Source organism: Pseudopodoces humilis, chromosome 1 (assembly GCF_049639895.1).
Source record: "Pseudopodoces humilis isolate 2021_Gansu_Grassland_sample_001 chromosome 1, ASM4963989v1, whole genome shotgun sequence".
Lineage (NCBI taxonomy): Eukaryota > Metazoa > Chordata > Aves > Passeriformes > Paridae > Pseudopodoces > Pseudopodoces humilis.
Window position 1 is genome coordinate 125064070 of NC_142200.1, and position 20344 is coordinate 125084413.

Below are 20344 nucleotides of genomic sequence, written 5' to 3' on the forward strand. Positions count from 1 at the left end.
TTTCTTTACATGCATCTTCATGTACAGATTTCCATAGGTGTGTTAGGTACACTGTTGCTCACATTTGGATTTTGTGTGGGATCAGGTATGTGTTATAAAACGAAAGCCTGAAGACCACCCAGGCTGGCATTCACTTCATGAGAATATTGAATCAACTTAGGTTTAAGTATGCTCTTCTAGAATCGAGGCAGAGGAGACAAGTGATAAACAATCTATTTACCTTGTTTATACGGAAGAACAGAATCTAATTTATTTGTGTGCCCATCTGGACTAGATTGCTCATTTTAAGTTAATTTAGCAAATGATAGACTGCTACTGGCCTTTTTATTTTTTTTTTTCTCCCAGGAGAAGAGGTTGACAGACAGCTGTGTAGAGATGCCATCTACCCAATCCCGGTGGTGTGTGAAGCACCGTGCCCAAAGGACTGTGTGCTCAGCATGTGGTCTGCCTGGTCCTCCTGCTCACACACCTGCTCCGGCAAAACCACAGAAGGGAAGCAGATGCGCGCCCGCTCCATCCTGGCGTATGCAGGTGAAGGTAAGGGCTCACGCTCTCCTGCTTGATTGTGAATCCTCAACTGCCTTTGTAATGCCAAAGTAATTTCTTGATTGACAGATTATTAGGTCATGTTGTGGGTTTTTAAATATAGCAAGATTGTTTAAATGGTTATCTTACGTTTACTCCTGATACCTAAATCTGTTTTAAAGAGGGTTTATTTTATTCATTTCAGTTAATGTTACTATATCTTTACTAGTGACCTTAATGTTACTGTTTCTATTTCAGATATATATTATATTATTTATTATTTTCAGATATATATTATTGTCTTGTTTTCATTAAAATTAAACAAGACAAACAGTTCATCTGATAGAGATTAACAACCCTAATTTATGTCCAGTTTGGAAAGATATAAGTATCCTGAATGCTGAAAAGATGAGAATTTTAATGGTACAGATGTTAGAAAAAGGGTTTTGTAGTTTCTTTTCTCTAGTTGGTAACTTATGTTACCCCATTAACATTGTTATTCATAGAAAAACTTTGGGTTTTGCCCTGCCAGTCTTTACTCGTGAATGGTTTCCATTTATTCAAGTGATCCATGTGCAGTGTCTGCAGCATATGCAAAGAGAAAACATAGCTGGAATATAAAGCAGAAGACAAAACAGGTTTTAGATATAGGTTCATGGCTCTTCTTTGATGATTTTCCAGGGTTCCTACAGCTCTTTTTGTTTTGGTTTTAAGTATTTGGAGGTGTGGGTGGGTTACAGAGGAAATGTATTCTGTATATAACATGGCTCAAAAATGGCCATGTCAGGTGTGCCGGGGTCCAGCTGATAAAATGCCCAGCTGTTGAGCTGTTGGTATGAGAGGCAGAGCAGGCTAGGTAATCTCTTCCATGGTAATTTCTGTATTGTGTTGCCATGAGTTTTTACTCAAAACACAATTGGACAAATGTATTCTACGTAAATATGTGCTATTCCTATCATATATCAGGATTGGATATTAATTAAAGAAAAAAGCAAGAGTGTTGCAAATCAATGAATGAGGGTAAATTTGTATTCTAAGATGACATAAGTCCAGGTGTGAGTCCTTGATCACACACGTGCTCCTGCTAGTCAGTCAGTCCACAAAGCTAGACAGATCAAAGCATTGCAGGCGTTACATATGCAATGAATACTACAATCCATCAAAGTATCTGGTACATTTAATTCTTGTTCATTTGGGTACTTAAACATGAACACCACCCTGAAATTTTTGAGGATCTATAGATACATGTGAAATAGGTTTTTATATCTGGCTCTCAGACAGCTTTTAATCAAGTATTGCCTGTGATTGTTCAGTTTCTCTCCTCTTGAAATGAAAAATACTATATTCTTCCATTTTTCTTGTTAATATTGGCATATAACTGTCTGTAATAGAGCTATGTCATTTCACACCTAAGAAATTTGTTTTCTTCTTATTACCCCGCTATCTCTGCTGCTGAATTGGTTTGAAGAAACCATCAAATTAACATGACTGGCCACCAGGAAACAAGCACAATCTAATCTTTTTTCTTTCTCTTTTTTTTTTTTTTTTTTATGACTTAGAATAGGAATAATTCAGTAGTATTGTAATAATTCCTCAGTGTAAGGAATAGGTTCACAGAAAAAATATAAGCCATATGTAAATTACAACAGTGACAGTTTTCTAATGAGCTCTGGGATACCAACTGCCCCTCCAGCACAACACTGATTTCTGCTTGAGCCAGGAGCTGACTTCAGTTTTATGCCCTCTCATCATCATTTCCTCATTCCAAACAAGACCCTTTTCATGTGGCCAAACCACACACTGCAGAGCCTTGAGTACGGTGTGGTCATGCACATCTGGGATGGGCTTATGTACTTGCATTCAGTGGAGAGAAAGGAGTCTCTTCACAAGATAAAGACTTACTGTGCTTTATGAGATGACTCCATGTGGAAATGAGTGTCACAATAACCATTTTTGATATTTTTTTCTGAGATGATTGTCCTCAGCTTGAAGGTTTGAATGGCAAAGCGATTTATAAATTTGCCTGTCTGTGAGACTGCCTACAGTGTTAGCTCATTTGTGTCACTGTCAAATATATCTTCATGGTACAGTAAGAAGCTCAGAAAAGTCACTGTCTCAAAATAAAAAATGACAGCAAAGGACATAGTGATGTTACCTGATACATCATATAGTTGTTCTGCATAAATCTAGTAAGTTGTCATATACAGCTCATCTTATTTCTTGAATGTAGGGTGTGTCTACTTTTGGTTTATATTCTGCTTAATATTTCTGTTCTTTTTTTTTTTATTCCCTGCTTGCAATAAATCTTATATAATTAGTAGTGTGCATAAGACTGTTTCACATTACCACTGGACCTGAGACTAAAAAAGTACTGAATGTATCTTAGTTTTTCAGTAACTAACAAATACATAGATTGATTCTGTATTGATTATACACTGCCATAGAGTGACACTGACAAATTGGTGCAATACAGCATAACACTAATGTTGTGGATACATCCTAAGTGTGATCAGTCAAACCAGTTTTGGAAAAGTAAAGATTTAACACCCTACCTCCCAGAAAAAAAACCAAACAAAACACAAACCAAAAACAAAAAACAGAAGTCCAATATGAAGAGGAAAACAAGGTGACTTAAAAGCTTACTTTATTAAAATGAGAGGGAAGTTTTTAGATTATTATTCTTTTAGGGCAGGGATGGATATGCATGGCAGTGCTTTACTGTGGGTATTACATACTCATAGATTAGCAAAGTGTAATGCCAGAAGAACTATTTGCCATGACCATACAGAACAGAGTACTGGGCATCACAGTTAAATAGTATAGAATATCAGTAGTCCATCTCATCAGATACACTCTTTGACAGGGACCAGCTGCTCTTCTCATCTATCTGCAAGATTGAATTATTGAATATGTAAGAAATAGCTGGATCAAAGGAGTTTCTTCTCAATACTTAAATCATTGTTGATATGTTTTAAAATTTTATTCCTGTTAAATTCCAGTACAGTTTGACTTCATAGTTGCAAATAAGAAGTTATGCATAGGGTTTTTTAATGTATTTACTCTTCCTACACTTATTGAGTTTGTTTTTAATTTTTGAATCCTGGCTTGAAATAACAGTGCTTGGTAATTAAACCTAAAAGCACAGAACTGAGTAATTGTTTCAGCAGCAAATTTCTCATTCATAAAATAATAAGTTTTGGAGAACATGAGGTTTTTCATTAAACAGGAATTAAAAAAAAGCCACTTAGTTTTGGAACTGTGCAACCTGAATTTTCAGGTAAGACTTGCTAAGTGACCTGACACCTGTGTGAGAAAGATGAGCCAGGCAGGGTGTGTTACTGTGCTGCTCTTGCTCAGGAGCCCATCAGCTCAGATTGCTGACCGTAGTGAGGGGTCAGGGGTTCATATTCTATCCTGGGAAAGACTTGAGGACAGACCTCACATTTACCATGGCTCCATTCTGCATCCTGACCTGTTGTGTAATTTGGACAGGCTTGTTTTGTGTAACTGGTATAAACCACGGGAGGAATCATCAATATTTGCAGAACAGGAACAGTGTTGGGTCTGACTGTGTCTATCCTCAGGAAGTGCAGCTGCCTTGAGAAGTGCCTGCCTTTTGTCTACAGCAAAGAAATGAGTAACACCCATTTCACTCACTAGAATACAAAAGGCACTTCAGTCACGTCTGTTTTCTTAGACTTTAAGATTATTCCAGCTGTTTTGAAATGCATTTATAAAACTATATGCATTTTCAAAATCAAGTGATATCAAAATGATTAATTAAAATTATCCTAAATGCTTTAAAAAATATTTAATGTTTTGAAATTTGAAAGTTATCAAGTCAATGTCAAAAAAGAAGATTTATAAAATCCAATTATTGAATATCCTAGAGTAAGGTTTCTTACCCAATAGTAGCTCCAAATCAGGCAGAAAAGCAAACTAAGTATATGACAATTCTGTCAGCTACTTTATGAGCAATATGCAAGTCCCTCTGCAAAGCTAGTCTTTCAGTTCCAAGTCTACTTTAATTAAAAATCCAAACCTAAAACTAAATTCTTCAGCCCCAACTGGTTTTTTTTATCCTTGAAATTATTATTTTTAGTACTGCCAAGCAGTTATTTACTGTCATCTGATCATTTATTATTAAACGATATGTTTTTTATTGTATGTGTCTTTTTCCTATATTCTGATGGATTCAAATGTCTATTTTATGTTTTTTTCTGTGATGCATTAACTTTTATGTTCCTGTCAAACCTGTCCTCTGCTGGGGATATGCTCATAAAGCTGTTACCCCTACGCAAATGTTGTAAAGGGCATCTCTAACTGCCAGTTTTCCAACCCCTTCTGCATTTTCTGCACCTAGTTAAATTTGAGGAAGCACAAGAGAATGCTGTTTTCCTGGAGAGAATGGCACATTGATTTTTATTTTAGTAGCATTACTTCCACATTTTGTTTAGTCTTTGCATGTTTTTTTTAACTCCTGGTTTTATCTGAACAGAACTGGATTCCCACTGAGCTGCAGACATTCATGCCCCGATGTTTTTCATTTACAAGTCAATGTCAATCTCATTCTTTTTCCTGAGTGTATATTCTTGCATAGATGTCAAAACCAAACCTAAGTTATCACTTTATTCTCAAATGTCTTAGGAACTTGTGCCTGTGGTGTTCAATTCTGGGGAAATATTTTTTACCCCCCCCCCCTTTAATTTTTGAATTTCGTTAAATATTTCCCTTGTGTTTTTTCTTGAGCTACCATCAGATGAAAATACTTAGTTTATTAACCTTCCCTATATCTCTTAAATTTTCCTCATTTAACCCCCTTAATGGAGGAACATGTCTAGACTCTTCACGTGGATCAGTTTTCTCTACCATGACAAAAAATTTGTGAATTTATTTTTTTTTTCCTGTTCAAAATACACTCACTTTTCTTATTTTCTTGCTTATATTCCTATCTGCTGATGTTAGCTGATTTTTTTTCTTGAAGGATGATGATTAGATAACTTTATGAAACTTATTACATAGCCATAATTTTATTTTAACATTTGTTTTTTAAATTCCTTTTTAAGAAAATGCATCTGGCATTTTGTTTTTATGCTCTGCACATTGACATAAGCACATTTTAAGAATTTCTGATAGATTTGAGTTACATCCTTTTAGAACCAAAAAAATTCAAGTTATTCTTTATTAGATTCACATATTTGTAGGTTTTTCTAATCCCCCTTTGCAAAGTTTAAGATTAGCTAGTCTGTGGCATGACATCTCAACTAATATGTTTCCTGTTGCTTGGTTAAAGCAATATTTTTAGAAAAAAGCCAGAAATTAAGAAAATTCTTAGAGAAATAAATTGATAATTATGATTTTCTGTAGTGTTTTCATTAGAATGAACCTTTTCTCATGTTTGCTGCAGATCTGGACAATACAGAACAACTTGGGGTATAAAGTATTTTTACACTGGTTACTTGACTTTTTTGTGTTGGAGTATTTGAAGCATCTGTTTTTTCTTTGATTTACTTTTTTTACATCACTTACTTTTTTTGTTTCATTTCAATGAGTGCTTAAAACCCCTTCCTTCCCGCATATCTGTAGAACAAACAGTCAGCCTGAAGTTCAGTGCTGAGGTATAAAGAATAATATACTCTACAACATGCATTTGGTGTGAGCCTGCATTTTGGTTTTTGGAGAAAAAGTCTTATGGATCATCAGCATTAAGTAATAAAAAACTCCTCTTTCAATTGTCTTTCTTCTCTTATATTTTAGGGGAGGCTAAAGTGTTGCTCAGATTTTTTTGCTGTCTTTCCATCAGTTGGAGGCAGAAGTCCCATTGTTCCTTGTAGGCCAGAATCTAGATTTAAGATTCTTAAATCTAGATTCTGTGTGTTTAATAATAACACCAGATATTTAGCAGATGTGATGTCTGCTCCCAGGGCTGGGCATCCAATAGCATGTGACCACCTCTGGTAGGAAAGACTTCTTCATTTCTCCTGGAGGACTGGGAGGCCAAAGTAGGTTTGAAGTGCTTGACTATAATAACCCCAAGATACTGTCTGGAACCAAACACAACAAAGATAGATCATCTGAGCTGTTCTTCACAATCATTGACACTTGGTTGCATTTAAACCTGAAACTGCAATAGGCTTTGTTATCCTAATCTGGACCTGAAATTGCCAGCTGTGCCATCCACGGCATGGATAAACGTCCACTGGGAGCTGGACAAGAGCTCCAAAAATCTTTTTAATTGATCTGTGAATGAGATATGAACAGTGGTCTTTACACATGCATAAGTAGAATAATTAACCATATTTTCTGCCTGGAGCCTTTATACATCTTTATGTGATCTCTTGCAGTCTCTTCTAGAGAACACCTAAATAATAAGGCTGTAAGATTACTCCAAGCACATTGGTGTGTTATAGAAGTTACGATTATTTTATTATCCTTTCAGAACACACTTATGTACTGTCCATGAACACTCTGTTCTGTGTGGATTGTTGACCGAAATTTGTCAATATTGGGCATATAACGAGGAGGAGGAGGAGGAAAAAGGAGTAGCATTTCTTTCTTGTAATCAAACTGATTATATATAACTAAGAAGTTTCAAAGTGGGTTTGTGTTATGTGTTGTTTCTAAATAAAAATAAATATCTCTCCTTCCAGTGAATGATCTTTGGCCCTCTTTTATTGTTCCAGGAGGAATACAGTGCCCAAACAGTAGTGCCCTCCAGGAGACACGCAGCTGCAACGAGCACTCTTGCACTGTCTATCACTGGCAGACTGGCCCGTGGGGACAGTGCATAGAGGACACATCTGTCTCTGCTTTCAACTCCTCTGCCAGCTGGAATGGGGAGGCCACCTGTTCCGTGGGGATGCAGACAAGAAAGGTCATCTGCGTCAGAGTCAACGTGGGACAAGTAGGCCCAAAAAAGTAAATATCTTTAAAAATATCTTCATGCTGTAATTATATTTGGATTTTACTGCTTTGTATTTTTATCAGCAATGACTGCTTGCAAAGGCAAAAAGGCCTTCTTCTTTGTGTTCTCATGAGGGAGCATATCTTCTACAAATACAAAACTGGCACAACAGGAAGACTAGACAATGCCTTTCTCACTATGGACTTTAATGGGTGGTATTTACAGGGGTGATTCTGCTGACAGCTGACTAAATCCAGTTGGCTCCTTGCCACCAGCAGGTTGAGTCACAATAAAATTCTTGGAGTATGTGTGTGACTTGCGGAGCAGCACCTTTCCCAAGATCCTTGTGTTGCCTCCAAACAAGCAGCACGCTATGGATTAGTGTGGTTCCACTCAAAAATAGTGATATGAATCTAAATACAGTAAAACTCTTCTCAGAACCAGACCAAGGAGGTGTAGCGTAATGGAAACTGATATGACATTAATTTGAAATATTAGTTTGAATGTTAGCTTGACAATCTTTGTGATTTTTTCTCATTTCTGTGTATTTTTAAGTTATCCCTTTGGCCCAATGATTTGGTTTTACAGTTTAGTGTGTGACCAGGGTTAAATACAGATTAGATGCTAGTAAAATGCATTTGATAATATCTTTGTAGGGATTGGCAGTCTGTAAATACATCCCACTCAGGATAGATTCAGAACTCTAAGAACTGATAGCAGAGGTCATTTAGGAAGTTCATGAGGCAGCTATTTTCACACTAAATATTTGCTTGATGCCTGCCATTTGTTGTTTTATTCTGCAGTAGATTTAAGCCTAATTTACTTTAAATGGAAATGTGGGGAGTAATGTCTGCACATTCAGTAATCTAAATTGTTGTGTGTCTGTATTAAGTTGCTGTTCTATTTGGTCATGATACAATTATCTTTTGTTTGGTCCATTTACATAAAAAACCCCACAAACCTCTAATGATTTATCATCCTTTTTAAATCTACTGTAAATACCTCTACTTTTGATTTGATATTAAATTCTGGGAGAAGGACTGTTTTCTTCTTTCATAAATGAATCATGTGAAATGAAAAAAGGTCTTGGTTGTCCCTTCAAATTGTCACATCAAAATCACTGAATCATTTTTAAAGACCCAGACATTTAACATGAAAATGTAAATAGGAACCTTGTTTTAAACTCCCCTTAATAAAAAGGATTACTATGGTATGATACAATCAATATTATTGGCATTATCTGCCTCACAAGTTACAGACTCCAGCATGTATCTTTTCTGTTTAATTTGACCTTGAGTAAGGACTGCAAAAAAAATCAATACTTTGTTTTAAGCCATATATAGTAAATACAAACAATATAAAGCATAGAAATGGTGTTCTAATTGAACTAATTGCCTTGCCTAAGTATCTGAAGAGGAATTGTAGTGCTTAGTGCTCCTGAAAGATGAGGCTCTCAGTGAAATAGTGAATGGTGAATGTGTATATTTCAGATGGTTTTGTATGCTTTTAATTTCTCTCTGTTTTTAGAGGAAAAAGCCAATGCAAGAAAAGCCATCAGCAAGCCAATGTTCAATGCTTTTCAGAAACATTTTAATTTTAACCTTAAAGAATATTTCTGACAACGTTGTCAATATATGTGATTGGTAGCAGAGGTTTTTTTTAAAGTGTATCTGATCATATCTAGATACACCCTTGCATATAGAATCTGATTTTATGACTCACATAGACCCAAGGCACAAGTTGACTTAAAATTGTGGAGAGAACTTACAGAGAAGAGATGGGGATTTGTGTTGCTATAGCTGTATTTTTTCATGGTTTTTCACGTTGGTGGAAGGGGAGAAAAGAGAAAGGGTGGAGGTCCCATTTTAAGAGGGCACCAAGCAATTGGTGCTGGTTCATGGTAATTGATCTTATACTGAGAAGAATATGTGCATTGACAGGAAAATGCAGAGACTACTGATGGAAAGCATGCACAAGCAAGTATTGTTGTCGAAGAGTATGTTCCTGTAAAGCTGCAGATCAGTTTTTGTCCTCCTCACATCACACAGGCATAGTTCTCTGCTGATCATAAAGACTAGATTTTCTTGATAGCTTACCATTAGACATGCCTCTCTCACTTCTCTGGTCCCAGCTGTCCTGCACTGAAAAGAGGAAAAGCTAGTCATAGTAATGTTTTTCTGTAATGATCCAAAAGCTCCCAAATATGGATGTGATGTTTTTCCTACATCTTTACGTATTCTTCAGGCAGTCCACAGTCTGCACGCTTTTAGAGCAATAGTAATTTTGAAATTATTTAAAACATTTTCAGTATTTCTGTAAGAGTTATTGTATTATGCAGAAACAATATTGTGGCATAGAGAGTTGTTTTCCTTGATGAAAAAAGACAGAATCCCCACAGAATGGGGAAAATGACCTGGGTAATGAGTCCCATATGTGGCAGTCCAATAATCCTTTTTATATGCTGATCAAGCCTCTTCCTAAAACAAGTAAGGTTTTTCTGCCTTTCCTGACAGTCTTTCTCAGTCTCATTGATCTGGCAGTTTTAAATCCTTTTCTGGTTTCTCTCACAATAACCACCAGTTTATACCTTTTTGTTCCTGGGTTAGCAGTGTTATTTTAAATATATCTCCTTCCAGAGTTTATATTTATGATAAAGTGATGAGACCTGAAAATGTATTTTACTAAGCTAAATGTTATGACTTCATAAGTATCTAAAAGCTTGGAAATAACCCTGAATATATGAAGTCTAGCATGGGGAGTGAGGGATGATGATTATTTAAATCCTGAGGTGCAGAATATGCCAGATTTGGCTTGCTTTCACCACATGTATTTAATTGTTGCTAGTTTTTATGTCTCTGCTCCATCCTGGTGAATTCTGGGCAACAAGCACTGTCCTCACATGCCTGCAGGCATTCAGTACCTCACTATGATTCACTACATCATTGCAGAGTGGTTGTTTATTTGCTAATGCTTCTTTGTAATTTTTTTTGTTAGATGCCCTGAAAGCCTTCGACCTGAAACTGTGAGACCTTGTCTGCTTCCCTGTAGAAAGGACTGTATTGTGACTCCATTCAGTGACTGGACAGTGTGTCCTTCTTCATGTCAAGAAGGTAATTTTATCCATTGCATGCTAAGAAATTTTAAGAATATAAAAAATAGGGAGTCAGAATAGCAGTCACTTTTAGCAGAATGCTTATACACGTCTCTTTCTGACAGAGGACATGTAATACCTGGTACAGCTGCTGCAGGGAGAACATAGAGATTTTGCTGAAAAGAACAGTTATTTCTATCCATTTTCTATATGCATCTGTTTGGATTTTTTTTCTACATTTTGCCCAATGTTGCAAACTCCCACTTGCATCTTACACTGATAAAAAGATAACTAGTTACAGGGTAGACACATAACTCTTACGTTATCTTAATACTCTTACATCATCTTAACATCAATACTTACACAATGTTAGCATTTAAATTGTCAGATTATAAAATTAACAGACTTTTAGGCAAACCTAAGTTTATGCTGTTTGCTCATCAGAAAAACCTGAGTCTTTATATACAAGGAGAGAAGTATGTAGCTAAGTAGATATGCAATTGTATAAAATTTTGTCTAGCTGCTTCCACTCCAAGGAAAATTGAAGGAGAGTTAATAAAAATCAAAAGACTTTACACTGATGCGAATGGTATGATTTAAAATCCAACACCATTTTAATACACTTGGCCAAGCTCTTCAAAACAGTGCAGGCATCACCTGAATTTTTATTACATTGAAATCACACGTGAAGTTAGTGTGATGACAGGCTTAATATTGGCCACATTTTATGCTTTTTTTTTCTTTTCTTAAGCTTAACATGAGGCATTTTTCTAATATGTACTATTACAGACAGACTCTGTAATACTCCCTGTTCCACACAGTGCTAATCCCTGTGTGGGACATGGTGATTACTCACAGCTACCATATTGTCAGAATGTAAAAGATATAGTTACATCCAACATAAAGACTTGGGCTGTCGTGGCCAATTCTTTATGCTTGGTAAAGGACAAAAGCAGAAATGCATTTTTGCAGTAATTCCTATCAGTGTTTAGTGCATTCTAACAAATTAAAAGGGGGTTAGGAAAACTAGATTCATAACCTTCGTAAAAGAGCAGGGACTTGAATCCATTAAATCTGATTCTATTAAATAGATACTCATTATTATATATGAGTTATTTTACATAAGTATTAATTTTTCTTTTTGAAATATTTTTGTTGGAGGAGGTCATACTGGGAAAAATGCCATTGTTTTCTGTTCCCATTTCTGTGGCTTTTTAACAAAGTACTTGATGCAATGAGCATATCTTCATGAATATTTACACAAACTATTGTGCAGGCTTCTATAAAACAGTATATTTGTGAACTACAGGTGTTTTGTCTGTTCAGTGAATCAAACTCTCTTTATACTACAAGAACTATTTTTATTTCATGGGGTTTACCCATTTGTGCCAGCAAACAGGTCAGTAGCTTTGCTGGGCTGCATGTCTGTCCTGTCCCTTGTGCCAGCTCCTGGCATTTCCTGGAGCTGTTTGACTCGGGAGTGAAGGGTTTCCTCTGTGCTGAAGAGTGGCCAGGTGGTGGAGAGCCACCGCCGGGATTCTCCTACTGCTCACTCCTAATTACATTTGCTTGGCTGTGGTCCAGCACGCTTCTGTGATCAGACAAGCTGCAGCTGCTGTAATAACCCACCCAAAGCTGATATCAGCCCAGTCAGCCAAATGTCTGCTCTACTGCTCTCTGTGAAAAAAAAATAAAAACCCTCCAAGATTTTTACCTAACATAGGCATTGCTGTGGAACTAATACTGATCTGCAGCTTTTCTCTTCATTTTCTGCCTGAAGAACCGATACCTGAAGATGACTGAAATCAAAATTCCTACAGGAACTATTTACTGTTTATCATTAATAATGGATGACTGTAATAATTAAAAACTGCAAACTGTAAAGGAATTCTAGAGTGATATTTCTATTTCTGGTTCTACATGCAAATGATTAGGGCAAGCTTACGCCTTCAAACTGTAAAATGTAGCAGCTAACTGAGCTGGTTTAATTTTTGTTCTTTTGAACTGTTTATTAATTTCAGCTGCCTGTTCATTTGTTCAGTATTGCTGGTATTGCTTTCTGCTTAGTTCTGCTTTCTGGCCTTGAGCTGAAATTGAAGTGTTTTTTCTATTAGGTTTAATTTTTCTGCTTATGGGCAAAATAGCACGTCAGTATTATGGCAATTGGTTCAAAAACCTTGTTGTCACCCAAATTAAATTAAACCCTAAGCAGCAGCAGCAGAAACCAGCTATTCTATTCTTTGCAGGGGGTGTCACAGTAAGGAAGCAGTCCCGTCACCGAGTCATCATCCAGCTCCCTGCCAATGGTGGTCGGGAGTGCCCAGACTCTTTGTTCGAGGAAAGGGAATGTGAAGCTTCTCCTGTCTGTCATAGCTACAGGTATGTGAGACAATCAACCAGAAACAGCTCAGACATGATTTTTAAATTTGTACTACCTCTAGAGTTTGCTGAACTCCATTTCTTAGCAGTAGTTGTTTTTCTAACCATGAGCTATTTAGAAAAATAGGATACATATCTGAACCAAGGTTTCACAACAGATATGTAAACTTAGTTGGGCCCACAGGGAATCACTGGTTCATTTTGTTCCAGTTCCCTTGAAAGAATATTGCAACAAATAACAATTACTTTCCAGAATAAATTTTTCCTAGAAAGTGTTTTGACATTCTAAACATTTAAAACAAATATTTCTAAAATATCTGAAGTGTTAACTGAACTGCAAGCTTATATGTTAAGGAGAGCTGATTACTGGTGCCACACTGTTCAATCTACTATATCCTTCATTTTTCTGTCCCTGTAAGCCCTGAGACAGTCCAGAGCTGAAGGTATCCCCCAGATGCCCTGTGTCCTCTGCATTGCCCTGATCTTCACCACAGAATGTTGAGGACTATTCCAGAAGGTGGAACCATTCTTGCTTAAGAAAATGTTTGGGTAGTTCTGTCATACTTATCTGAGTGTGTGGGAAGGTCTAGACATACAAAAAGATCTTGTTCTTGATGGAGACAAAGTTTAGAAAATTCTGATGTCATTAGGTTTACTTGACAAAATTATAAAAAAAATTTGTTTCATTTTATGAATAATAATTCCCATGAAACTACTATCTGTTGCAAAGGTACAAATAGAATTTAAGCTTAGTTTAAAGAAATTGAGATTAAAGAAATGTGTTGCTTTCATCAGCTCATATGAATTATCACTGAAAATTCATTAGGAGATCACACTTTATGCAACTAAAAGATATAAAAAGATTGAAAAGAGCATCAGAGAAATAGAGCTCAAGAACTTTTTATGGTTAAAATGAGAGTCAGAGTTTTATCTTTTAAAATGCTGGCTGCTCCTCATGTCTTTAGCATATTCAGTATCTGAGCTGCATGATAATGTGCTGAGCATAAGAAAGAAGAGTTGCTAGAGAGTGGTAGATGGGGTCATTTATATTTCATGGCATGAACTAATACTAAACACATGTTCCATATATTTCCTTTAGCATCTTTCTGACCTGCACACATGCTGTGGCAGATGGACTCACACACTCAGCTGGCTCATGCCTTAGTTGCTGTCCCACAGAGGCAGATTGGAATGAAACTTGAGGTGCAAAACATTGAAATACTTTAAAACATGCAAATTTCTGATGGCTGGAGCTGTGGACAACTGTGGATTATTTTAGAGCTGTGATAACAAATAGACTTGCCTGGATGTGTTGTATTTAAGGGCTGGGGTATTCTGTAGCACTAGTAGGGAACTCTGTAAAAGTTGCATAGCAGTTTATATTAATGATAGAATAATTTCATCAGCGCAATATTGCATTTGTTATTGATGATTTGTTTCAAGTTTTTTGTTTGAGTTTTATTTTTGTTGTGGTGGACTTGTGTTGTTTTCCTTGGCTGGCTCCATAATTGTAAGGTGCTGCCACTCAGCAACCCAAGATTCCAGGGATTTCCTGAGGCACCTTTGCAATCACTCAAGGCCACTGTCCCAATACTTTCCTGCAGCTACTTTTCCTTTATGTTTCTTATCTTTTTTCTTTCTACCTTTGCTACCTCCTTTCTCCCATGTGTTCTTAGTGGCCTCATCCTAAAAGAGATAAATAGTTAACAGAATGTGGATAAGTTTATGGTACTGTTCTTTCATGAATTGCCTGTGACCAGTTAGTGAGAAAAAGCAGCAGCTTATGGTGGTTTATAGTACTATCTATCACTTGTGCTGCCTGAGGTTTGATGGTTACAAGGTTTAGATGGATTTCTCCCCCTCTTATTTCAGGTGGAAGACACACAAATGGCGCAGGTGCCAGCTGGTACCATGGTACGTGCGCCAAGACAGTCCGGGAGCACAGGAGACTTGTGGACCTGGGCTACAAGCAAGAGGTTAGACCCTTTGTTTCTGTCATTTATTCCTCAGAAATCTATAGCTACCCTGGTGTGGGAAATGCCTTACATTTTAGTCCTTGCAAGTTAACATGAATCTATCTTTATGTGCATCAGCAAAGGAAAATATTGAAAGTGCTCAGGGCCATGTCTCAGTATGTTTGGAGTCTCTGAGTGTGGAGATCCTACAGCCTCTTCTGGCACCTGCTCCCTGATACAATTTGTGTGTGTGACCCATTATCTTTTCACTGCTTATCTCCAAGAACATTTTGGATATTTCTTCTCTATACTCTCAAATTAAAGTAGTTACAGAGAACAATGCGAGCATGAGAGATGCAAGACTTTGCATTTATGCTGTTAAAGTTCAGCACCAGCCCATTTCTCCAGCTTGTCAAGGTCCTTTGAATGGCAATCCTTCCAGAGGTATATACTGATTGCTCAGACTGCCATTGTCCTCAAACTTGCTGAGCATGCTTTCTGTACAGGTTGTTAAAGAGACTAAACAGAACTGTGCTGGGAATTAACCACTGAGGTGAAACAATCTTTACCAGCTGCTGGTTAGACTTCAAAACCACTGACCCTTTGAGCCCAGTGATCCAGATATTTTTGCACCATTCCCATTAAATAGCAAATAATTTTTGCATCCAAATCTAGCTTTGCTGTCACTTGTATTCATAGAGAATTTTGTGCCTTTAACAGAGTTGTGTATGTGTGACTCTGTTAAATATAGCCAGGATAAGGGTTTTTTAGGTGCATTAAATACATTCAGTAGGAGAATATATACAGTTCCTATTTACTGTGTTACAGTAATTGAATTGCTTTGAACTACTGGTCAACCTTGAATTCCAGGAAGGTTTTTCTCCTTTGTTGTTTCTGAGTGCAAACTTCTATTTGTTAAAGCACTATTGGCTCAGAAGCTTGTGCCATTGCTGAGGGAGGACATTGCTAACTGCAGAAGTGAAATGTTCAGGTCATTAACTTTCTTGCAGTATTAAAGGAGGTCATGGTATACTTAAAAAGTTATGGAGTAAATCTTAAGCTAGTAGCTCCTACCACTTACTCAGAAAGTGTCACAGGAGATCAATTTAGAGCTTACCACAAAATGAAACCTTAAGGCATTGTCTGCTAATACAAAAGACTTCTGGCTGTGGTAATTATTTCAAAGGTCTATCACAATGAAATCTATTTCTAGCAGCTCTGGAGGATACATTCAGATTACACACTGAGAAAATAAGATTTCTGTCTTTGATGGCAGGAATTCAGATAGTAAAAAGTGTTGTCTTCTGTGCTTGCATGGTAGTACCTAAATCTCTTGACTTTGTCTCAAAGTCACTTAATAAAGAAAGATAGCTAATAATAGTGCATGCAGATTGGATTTTATTATTCTCTTGTGTCATGAGAGTTTCTTTTTATTTTCTTAAGTTTAATTCCAATCATGTACAGGGCACACATATATAGATTAATACATGATTTTGAAATTAATGGCCATGTAGCTTTCAAATCTGTTAAAACAGACTGGCAGAATTTCCCTTTGGTACTACACAGAGTTTGATCTTGTGAAAGATGATGTATTCAAGCAGTAATCTTGTTCCCACAAGCAGATGAAATGGAAGTATCTCTCTAGTGTAATGTGGTCAAGTGGTAGGACGAGAAATCCTTAATTACGAACCCCTGGAGCTGCTAAACCTGAAGAAAGCTGGTGGTTTTGATAGAATTCTGTCGATGTTCCTGAGATCAATTGTTAGAAAGGAAGATTTTTGTTTACTACTCTTTTTGTCAGGTCTATCCCATGTATACATTCCATTGTAGAATTCACAGAACAAATTATTCAAGTTAGAAAACAAAAGTGTATTTGTACCTCAGTCCAGATATCAAAATATGAATCTAAATTTTGTTTAGGCTGTTGCAGTGGTGAAAGTTATAGGCATTAAAGACAGAGGGGATTTTTCCCAATATTTTTTCCCATTAATGTAAGTGATGTAAATTTACATAAAATATAAGTTTCCGACTCAGGTCTATTATGTATTGTGTCTCAATGTTGTAATACATCGCAATGTGTTGACCATATCTTTTACTTTAGTACTCAGTAATGTAAACTGATAATCTGTGGGAGCTAAACACAGTAGTACAACTCTTCCTTAGACTGACATAAATAAAAAAAGTAAATTTCACTTTGGAAAACGCACTTCTCTAATTCTAGAGATTATCAGTTTAAGTTCTTTTTTTTACTTCACACCTCAGAAGATTGCACTTTGAACATGATTAGTATGTTTTATTCAATAATATAATTTGTCTCCTACACAAGTCATCAACAAATTCCCTATCCCCTCTTACTTTTCAAATTCTGCCATCAAAATAGACATGTGTGAATTTTTAGTGATACACATTATTTTGTTTGGCCTGCTGCGCAAGAGCTGATTTCATGCAAGGTCTCACTGAAATGAGGCTGACCTGAAAGCAAACATCTGCCTGACTGAGCTCTGTCCTGGGTAGTATTAGAAAGATTTCACTAATTTCTGAAGGAATATTCCAGAAGAGGTTTAATCTCCTGTCCCTGTTAATTCTTGGCTCCCTCCAGCCTCCACACTTGGCTACTCCTAAGTTAAATTTCTAGAGGCTGTGGAAAACTTTGCATAATAATGTCAATAAAAAAATATTTGTACTATAAATAATTTCTTTAATGGCTATTTTGTGATGTAGATGCAGAAAAGACTGAGTTACTAGTGTGCAACTCCTTTTAACCACCCCCAAATCGCAAAATGCTAAAGACTGAAATATGAAATCCATTTGGTATAACATTCTGGTGTTGCATTTATGATTGCTACTGTAATACATCTATTTTGATCAGTGCATTTAACTGTTTGTTGGTGAATAACGTACAAATATTGCCATACTGTGAAAACTATCAACATACCAACATTTTTTTTTCCAGTTGAGAAAGAGTTCTCTTTCAATTTTCTGGTGCTCATGAATGCAGAAATCACACATTCATCCCTCTGTTTGTGCCAATTTGCTTTTGATGACAAGGAGAAACAATAATCTTATAGAAGTAATCTCTGCCATTTGGTTTCCCATGCATTGCCCTTTCATTCTGTGTTGATACTCATTAGAGCAAGTAATTCCATTCTTAATGTGAAAAGAGTTCTGAGTTCCTCTTTTTCACTGTGAGGGGATGTTGCCATTGCTATCAGATTATCCTATTTCTGATCTGATTGCCCATGCACATACACTGTAACACACAGATTATCAGCAAATGTGTTAAATGAGAAAGTATAGGAATGTACACCAGGGAAAAGGCACATCTGACCATGCATTCATTAGCAGTTTATTTTGAACAAAATAGTCTGCTACTGTTAATATTTTAGTTTGAAAGATAATTAAATCTGAAGGAAAAATTAGAAGTTAGAAATCATTAAAAATGTCTGGTTAGGTGTCTGATCTTAGGCGTCTGTGAGTAACTAGAGCATATGCATGCCTTGCTTTATATCACAGCTTTGCTATTTACACTTCCATTCTTCAGCTTTTTTATCACATTTCGTCATTTTTGGCAAAGGAGATACTTGGGTGAATCATAAAGTTTAGAATTGTGATTCATTGTTAAAGACAGCTTTGTTTCTATCTGTCTTGTAAAATGAAGGTTTTGTTACAAATCATGTCAAGTTAAATGAATGTCATAAAACTAACTTGGGCCAATGCAGAGGAAAAAGAATAAAAGGGTTTGGTGGTTTCTGGGTTTTGTTTTTAAAAAAGAGTTTTCTTTAGAAGTATTTTTAAAAAATGTTTTTTAGCTATTCATGCAAATAATGGATGATTATTTATATATAATCCTAAGCACAGTAAAATAGCATTCAATACTGAACAGCAAATTCATTGCTATAGTCATGAACTTTATTTGAAGAAGGGTGGTGGTCATGACAATTGTATTAAATTCCTATGATGAAAGAAAATCTGAATTTGTTCCACTGATAAAATGCTTTTTTAACAGTAGGTAAGCAGGGCATTAATGTATTACAGACCTGCAATTTAAGACTTCTGTCTTTTGCTCAAAACCCTCAAGAGGAGATGAGATGTGTGCATCTGCAAGGAGTTTGAAACTTCCTTTTGACCCTACCCAACAAGAAAAGGAAATACAGAAAAAAAAAAAAATCCATATTTGACTCCAACAGCATTTATGTTTATTTTCATAAGCTGTTTCTCAACTAACAAGATTATTTGACCAGATGTATTGATGAGTCACCTGAAATCCAGGAGAGAGAGGCACAGTGGTGGCAAATACAAAATATCCCTTTCCCGCCTCCAAGAAAATAAAAATAAGACAACAACCACCAGCCAAAAACTAGACAAGAGAATAAATACTTAGTAAACCCAAGCTATTAAATTTGAAATTGTGAACAACTTAGGCAAGTATGCATTATGCTATGCACATATCTTAAATCTGTGTTAGTAAATCTCAGCTTCAGTGACTTGTGAAGGAACTTAGAAGTACAGCTCAAATCCATTTTGAATTGTGTAGGAAAACCTAAAAAAGTTACTAAAACTTGTTTTGCCAGTAGCTCCTGCAAATTTAAATGGGCTTGTTGGGATGCATCCCAGTGGTAGTGAAGAGGACATGTAGCAGGTGAGAAACCTGAGTGCCCAAACCGCACTAACATGCAGTTATACATCATTCTGTATATGGATGGATGCACATGGTAAGGGCCATCCCAGTGACCTAAAAGAGATTTACAGAAGGATGCACAGCCTGCAGTCCTTGCCACCATGAATATTCCTCAGAGTTTTGTAGGAGGAATGGGATGAAAATTGTGAAATATGTCAGTATATTCTGTAATAGCAAGAGGAAGGTTATTTGTAAATTTAAACAGAAGTTAAAGTAACCTGGCTGTCCGAGAAAATACCTGAATAGCTGTGCTTGATGTCACTGGGAACTGGCCATTATTAAAGACCTGGTCTTGAGCTCTCACTATTCCTCATTCACAGGGTGTGTGTAGTTATTTGAAAGACTGAGGAATGGGGGGAAGCTTCCCAGGATGGCCGTGGGCACACAGAGGGGCCTTGCAGGCTTGTTAGAGCCATGGTGAGACTCAAAGGCAGAACCAGTGGTCAAAAGCTCTTTTCTCACTTCATAGCTAAACAGGGACAGCAGCCTCCCTCTCCGCGCATCGCTTATGGAGGCAGGGGACTTTGCTGTCGTGGTTGTTTTACGCCCTTATTGAAAGAACAGGAAAGAAGTCAAAATCATGGAGTGCTGCTCTTCATGGAGCTATAAACTACTATTTTAATGTCATTGAGATGAGAGTGCTCTATTGCCTGGTTTGTATCTTAGTCACTGCAAAGTACAGTGATCAACTTCAGGAGTCATAAGTAAAAATAACTGCTCAAAATCAGTGTTTACATGAGAACCTAATTTTTAATTTGAACAACTTTATTTGGCTGAAATTCATTGTTGTTATCTTTGGAACATAAAGAGCA

At 36.6% G+C, this 20344-nt stretch overlaps 1 protein-coding gene across 1 annotated transcript in view; it reads left to right on the forward strand.

Annotated features, from left to right (window-relative positions):
* Positions 1 to 20344, forward strand: part of THSD7A (thrombospondin type 1 domain containing 7A) — a 267635-nt gene that overhangs the window by 197835 nt on the left and 49456 nt on the right. Inside the window, exons 10-14 of the mRNA XM_088053378.1 lie at positions 346 to 537; positions 7209 to 7443; positions 10424 to 10539; positions 12767 to 12899; positions 14772 to 14875. Coding sequence (XP_087909504.1) covers positions 346 to 537; positions 7209 to 7443; positions 10424 to 10539; positions 12767 to 12899; positions 14772 to 14875 — 780 coding nt within the window. The remainder of the gene's footprint in view (positions 1 to 345; positions 538 to 7208; positions 7444 to 10423; positions 10540 to 12766; positions 12900 to 14771; positions 14876 to 20344) is intronic.